The sequence below is a fragment of the Mirounga leonina genome, unplaced genomic scaffold (genome assembly GCF_011800145.1).
Source record: "Mirounga leonina isolate KUSES-001 unplaced genomic scaffold, KU_Mleo_1.0 Mir_165, whole genome shotgun sequence".
Taxonomy (NCBI): Eukaryota; Metazoa; Chordata; class Mammalia; order Carnivora; family Phocidae; genus Mirounga; species Mirounga leonina.
Window position 1 is genome coordinate 46748480 of NW_023270415.1, and position 6443 is coordinate 46754922.

At 45.6% G+C, this 6443-nt stretch overlaps 1 protein-coding gene across 1 annotated transcript in view; it reads right to left on the reverse strand.

Moving 5' to 3' along the window:
• Positions 1-6230, reverse strand: part of SNX31 (sorting nexin 31) — a 57552-nt gene extending 51322 nt beyond the window's left edge. The window contains exons 1-2 of the mRNA XM_035011646.1: positions 6157-6230; positions 5971-6045 (exon numbers count right to left, since the gene is read on the reverse strand). Of these exons, the coding sequence (XP_034867537.1) occupies positions 5971-6045; positions 6157-6222 (141 nt within the window). The 5' untranslated portion in view covers positions 6223-6230. The remainder of the gene's footprint in view (positions 1-5970; positions 6046-6156) is intronic.
• Positions 6231-6443: the final 213 nt, after the last annotated feature.

Sequence of the window (6443 nt, forward strand, 5' to 3'; positions counted from 1 at the left end):
TAAAATAAAATAAAATAAAATAAAATAAAATAAAATAAAATAAAATAAAATAGGAGAAAGGAAACTAGCCAGAAATCAGGTTTCTAGCATCAAACCAGGCAAGGCTGCTCAAACAACCTGGGATTTATGTACCCCATCTCTGTTAATTCCATGAACTAGGAGCAGAAAATTGTCTTCTTTGCATGTGACTATTTCTTGATTAATGGATTAAGCGATCTTTAAAATGCAATTGTCTTCCTAGGCATGCGTTCATAAATGTCGAAGATGCTCCCAAATTGGTTTGAATCACAGCATCCTTAAGCCATCTGGGTTTTCCGTGGGCAGGAGAGCATTTTGGGGAAGCCCCTACCATAAGGCCAAGAGCTGGGGGGAAAAGTCACCAAGGCTTAAGGTTCTATTACCCAACACAGCCCAAACTCTCCCAGCAGGTTTTACAACCTGAGCTGACTTCTCAAGGAATATTTCCCCTCCCCTCTCTAATACTGGTTTAAGCGGGAAGATAAACATATAATAAACTGAGTAGTTAGGTCTGCCAAACATCAATCATTGACTCCCCAAGTTCTTCAACTCATCAAAATATAACCTTTGTTACTGGTCTCAGCAACACAGTTTAGCTATTAAAACCAACAGCATAGTAAGAATTACCTGGTATTAGAGTTTAGCCCAAAGACTTCCAAAAAATTGTTCAAAGTTCTCCAAAGGAAAACATACCTCTTTTGTTTATTATGAGATGTTTTGTTTGGGGTTTTGGTTGGTTTTTGAAAGACCCTGTTTAGATAATACATGTTTTTAATCCCAGCACAATCCCCTGCACTGATTTCTCCATCATAGAGTTCTGCCTTTTAACATGAAGAGAACTTCACTGGCCAATGGAAAATATCATCTCCTTCCCCGCCTTATGCCCTCCCGGCCCCCCATACTTATCCCAAAGTGGTGGCCCAGGACAAGTGGAATTACAGACACAAATGGTGTCCTTTCTAATGTTGACTTATCCATTCCACCTCTCCAAGGCCCCTTCGAATCAAAACCCCAGATATACCAGATAAAGGGCCACAGCTCAAAGCAATCCAGACTGTGGCATCTGGCACCAAATAACATTAGCCTGGAGCTTGTATATTATTCTGTTTGTTCCTCAAAATAGCCCTGTGAGGTAGATGATCATCATCACCATTAACATGTCATCCTGCCACCTTCACATCAAAGTTACACGATAATCACAGTAACCTGAAGCTCGGGGAGATGAAGTGACTTTAACCAAGGTCCCATAAGCTAATAAGTGGCAGATTTTCATTACTTTCCCCTTCTCTCCCTCATTTCCCTTCCTTCTCCTCCACCAAATCTCTATTGAGCATCTACTAAAGAAGGATTCCATGCTGGGTATATTATGCCTACAGCTTTCATTCATTCCTTCATTTAAATATTTGGCTTGTGTAACTAAATGACCAAGGGAAAGAAAATATATACACAAAAGGAGGAACATGACAAGGTCTAAACACGAAGTGACACAGGAATCAGAGAAAGGCATCTCATGCAATCAGGGAGGACTTCCCAGAGGAGGTGAGGCTTGAGATGGGTCTTGAGAAAGGGCTGGTCCCTGACCAGTGGGCCAGAAAGCAGGGGTCTTCCCAGGAGAGGGAAGTGAGGTAGACAGAGGTAATGAATGGGCCAGTCTAATACAGAGAATCTGAGGTAGGGAAAGAGGGGAAGGAGCTAGGCTGGGTTAGCATCTGCAGTGGCGAAGACTAAACCAGCACATATGGGCTCACACAGCATTTCCATCACCATGGAAGGATCCTTCGCAAGATTCTATGGCTTGCGCCCATTGCCATATCTGATACTGGCAGAATGTTTGCAAAGGGGCGGGCATCCTTTTCATAGAGTCCAGTGTCGCTTACACAGGATGGCCTCATCTTTAACACTTGGTCAAAATGAGCTAGTTAAATGTTTCCTTCGAAGGTCTCTTTAAATCCCTTAGAGGAAGGTGGTGTAGGCAAGAGTGGAGCATAAATCAAACTGGTTTTATTTAGCCAAAGGCGCAGAGAGAAGTCAGGTCAGGCAGTTCACATGGCAGAGAGATGAACAGCCCTCAACAGCAGAGGGGCAAGCTGCCAGACCTGGAAGGAATCTCACCATGGGACAGGGCTGCAGGTGATGACTTCAGAGGGCACAAGTCACAACGGACATCTTGAAAAACAGCCAGGTTCAGTTCCCCAGGGGCAGTCTTAGATGCATTAGCCTCCACGCAGCTGGGCAGAGAAAGAGTAGGGGCCACCTCGCCTGGGCAGGTGCCCTTCCTCAATCTCAAAGTTATCCAATATACAAAATAGAAATCCAATACTTAAAAGTCAAAAATCGTATGTGCTGAGGCGACTGGGTGGCTCAGTCGTTAAGCGTCTGCCTTCGGCTCAGGTCATGATCTCAGGGTCCTGGGACCGAGTCCCGCCATCGGGCTCCCTGCTCAGCGGGAAGCCTGCTTCTCCCTCTGCCGCTGCCCCCTGCTTGTGCTCTCTCACACACACACACTCTCTCTCTCAAATAAAATTAAAAAAAAAAAATCACATGTGCTGAAGTGCCATCTGCACAGAATATACCACAGTGCATACCATCTAATAGGAATTTAGTAAATATTTCTTAAGTAAATAAAGCAGTTAATTCTATAAGACGACATTTTTATTCTATCAGGATGCAGAACTTCCTAGGAAATATACTCAAATGCACACACAGATGGGGCCTTTTATTGTTTCCCTTTTTATAGTGCTTTGTATTAAATCAGATTAAGAATTCTGAGCCATTTTCAGATCTTCAGTGGAAGAGGAAGAATAAGATCTAGCTGAGAAGTGCCTGAAAGACATCCCCCAAACTTTCTCAGACTCAGGGTTGCCAGACAAAATAAAGGATGCCTGGTTAAGTATGTCCCAAATACTGCATGGAACTACTTATCTAAAAATTTCTTTGTTGTTGATCAGAAATTCACATTTAACTGCGGAGCGTGTGTTTTTATTTGCTAAATCTGGCAACCTTACTCAGACTACATACAAAACGGGAGTCATGATGATGAGTGTATTGCTGACCCCACAGAGGCTTGCTGGGCAGTCTGAATTAAATCCTGTGCTTGGAACTCAGACAGAAAGCAGATCTTGGTTGCCTGGGGTGAGAAGTGGAGGGAGAGGATCAAGGGCAAAGGGGACAAGGGAATTTTAGAGTGCAAAACTTTTCTTTATCTTGATTATGGTGGTAGTATTGTATACATTTACCAAAATTCACCACATTGAACACCTAAAATTGGGAATTTTCATGTTATTCCAAAATAGAGTAAAACCTTGTTATTTCAGGACCCAATTGTCTTACTGATACAATTTATTTTGTTGACTTTAGTAAGAAACCACAAAATGTAATGGGTCACAGCAGTTTCTGGAGATCAAATCTTGGCTCCAATACTTACCAGCAGTTTGATTATGAGCAAGCTGTGCCTCAGTTTTCTCATCTGTTAAATGGGGCTAATTATAATCCTAGCTCATAGAACTGCTGTAAAAACTAAACATGCTATTACATGTAAAGCTCTTGGCACCAACCTTAAGGCACAGTAACTGCTTGTTGTTGTTTTAAATTAATAATGCAAATAGCCACCTAAGTTCTAAATAGTTTCTTTAAAATGAAGTTGTTCCTACTGAAAGAGGAAAAATGCTAAGTGCAAGGTGTAAGGTAGTTGGAAACTGGATAAAGAAATCTCCACTTTTGGATTTTGAAAAACTTGGGACAAATATGAAGTATTAATTAATATCTACTCTCTACCCCACATTGGGCACCAGGCTGTGGCAATTCAATATTTAAGAGTCCACTGCAGTGGGGTGTCTGGGTGGCTCAGTCAGTTAATCATTGACTCTTGGTTTCGGCTCAGGTCATGCTCTCATGGGTCCTGAGATTGAGCCCCATGTTAGGCTTCACGTTCAGTGGGGAGTCTGCTTGAGATTCTCTCCCTCTGCCCCTCCCATCATGGGCGCACCTTTCTCCCTCAAATAAATAAATCTTAAAAAAAAGGCGGGGGGGGAACGCCTGGCTGGCTCAGTTGGTTAAGTATCTGCCTTCGGCTCAGGTCATGATCCTGGGGTCCTGGGATGGAGCCGTGTATTGGGCTCCTTGCTCAGCTGGAGGCTGAGCTTAGGTGGCTATTTGCATTATTAATTTAAATAATTGCATAATTAATTTAAAATAAATCAGGCTGCCTCCCAAAGAAATGCTTCCCCTCTGCCTGCAGCTCCCCCTGCTTGTGCGTGCACGCTCTCTCTCTGACAAATAAATAAAAATCTTAAATCAGTCAGCAAAGGTTTACTGAGCATGTACCACGTCCGAGGTTCTGGCGGAAACTGGCCCCTACTCTTCCCAAGTACCCTGGAAAGTGGACACCTATAACCACCTATTTATTATTTTTGATGAAAAAATTGAAGGTCAGAGAAGAGGTAAGGTGACCAGCCAGGAAGTGGTTAGTCAATTCCACACCCCCCTGCTCCCCACTGCTGTCTCCTGCTTTTCATGTTGTGAATGGCAACCTCCCCAATTCCACCTCACGTTAGAGAAGACAGATTAGTGGGGGAGATGATACTTCAACTTCCTCCTCCAAATACCTAATACACCTATACTTTCTCTTCCCTTAAGATCTCCATCTGCCAACCTCAGCAGTCCTCTCAAATCCCCAGACAGGTTTTGGTCACAAGTAGCTTCTCATCTTGCACAAGTCTGAATCCATGCCTTCCTCACTGAGTCTGCCCACCATCATTCCCGAGAACCTTCTGGGACAACTGCAGCAGGTGCTAGCAATTCAGAGAGGACCACACAAATTACAAGCATATTACAAGATAACAAGCACATTACACCTGTTTTTTGTTGACTCCAAAGAAACGTAATCATATCTTGAAAATGGACTTTTCCAATGCCCCCTGATACGAGCAAGAAGGCTCACTGTAATGTTTGCAATAGTAGAAAAAAAAAAAAATGAAATTAAGAGCTGTCCTTCAACAGAAGGTATATCTACTCACTAGAAACCCAGATTGCCTGGAAGGATTCTCCTAAAAATGTTAATAGCTGTTGCCTGGGCAAGTTTGTCTGTTTCTTGGTTTTGTTTTGAGTTTTATTTATTTAAGTAATCTCTGCACCCAACCTGGGGCTCAAACTCAGAACCCTGAGATCGAGAGTCACATGCTCTTCCCACTGAGCCAACCAGGCTCCCCTTTCTTTCTAATTTTAGGTATATTCTCTTTAAAATCAGGGTATATAATCTAAAAAAAAAAAATTTAATTAAAAAGAAAACACTATGCGTGGAGGTAGAGGGAGGGTGAAGTTTATTTCCAAACTTTCTTTTACTTCTCCAACCCAATTTGAAGACCTGCAACACTTCCTTATTAGGACAATAAAGCCCATTAGAGCAGGTTAATAAATCAGGCTGCCTCCCAAAGAAAATGCTACCACGACATCAGAGTGAGAAACTATAGTGGGAAATGGCCTCCTGTCCTGATAAGTCATCTGCTTCCTGGGTTTCCAGCCTGCCAGTACTTGAAGCCTATAAATACACGAATTTGAAAACAAAAATAAACACACCTTTTTTAAAAAGTCAGCCTAAGAAACTCTGGGAGAGAGGAGATTAAACACCTGCGTACAAGATTCCTAAGGCACCTTGGTCTAGACTGAGTATGCTCATTTTGAATGGGGGCATTGTCCTGGGGGACGGCTGAAACTGAAATGGAGCACCCTGCCAGGTGGGGCTGCTGGGCGGGGTGGGGGGGATCACTGGGCTGGAAAGGGGTTGGGAGAACGACCTGAGCCTATCCCCTCATCTCCCAGCTGTAGATGGTTAGGAGCGGCAACCTATATACAAGGAGCGGTATGCCAAGCAATACCAAATTGCCGATTAGGAGCTTGGAGTCCTCAAAAAGTCCGGTGTCTTGGGGCGCACTCACGTGCCTCGAACCTGCTCACCTGTTCGTTCCAACGATGCAGTCGGCTGTAGCGCACCCTGCAGAAGAGGTAGCCGTCCAGGTACACGGAGTACAGCTGCAACACAGAGAAAGACCGTCCCCGATTAGCTGAGCGAGCAGGTGAGCCCCCGCCCCGCCAGGTCACCGACCTTCCCCCAGCCCAGTCGGACCCCGGCCCCCGGCGCACCACGTAGCGGCCCCCCAGCGGGTCCAGCCGCTGCTGGGACACCGGGATACAGAAGTGCATCTTCATGGCTCCAGCGGCGGCCCGGGAACAGCGCTTGGCAAGCCGAGCCGCCAGTCCGCGAGTCCCGGCTCTGCAGCAGCGCGGGCCCGGTCTCGGGGCCCCGGGGCGGTGGCGGCGGGGGGTGGGGGGGCTGGCGACGCCGCCCCGGGCGTCGAAGGGGGGGCCGGCCCCGGGCCACGCCGCCCCCGAGCCCCGCCCAGCTCTGGCCGAGCGGCGGGGTGCCGGCG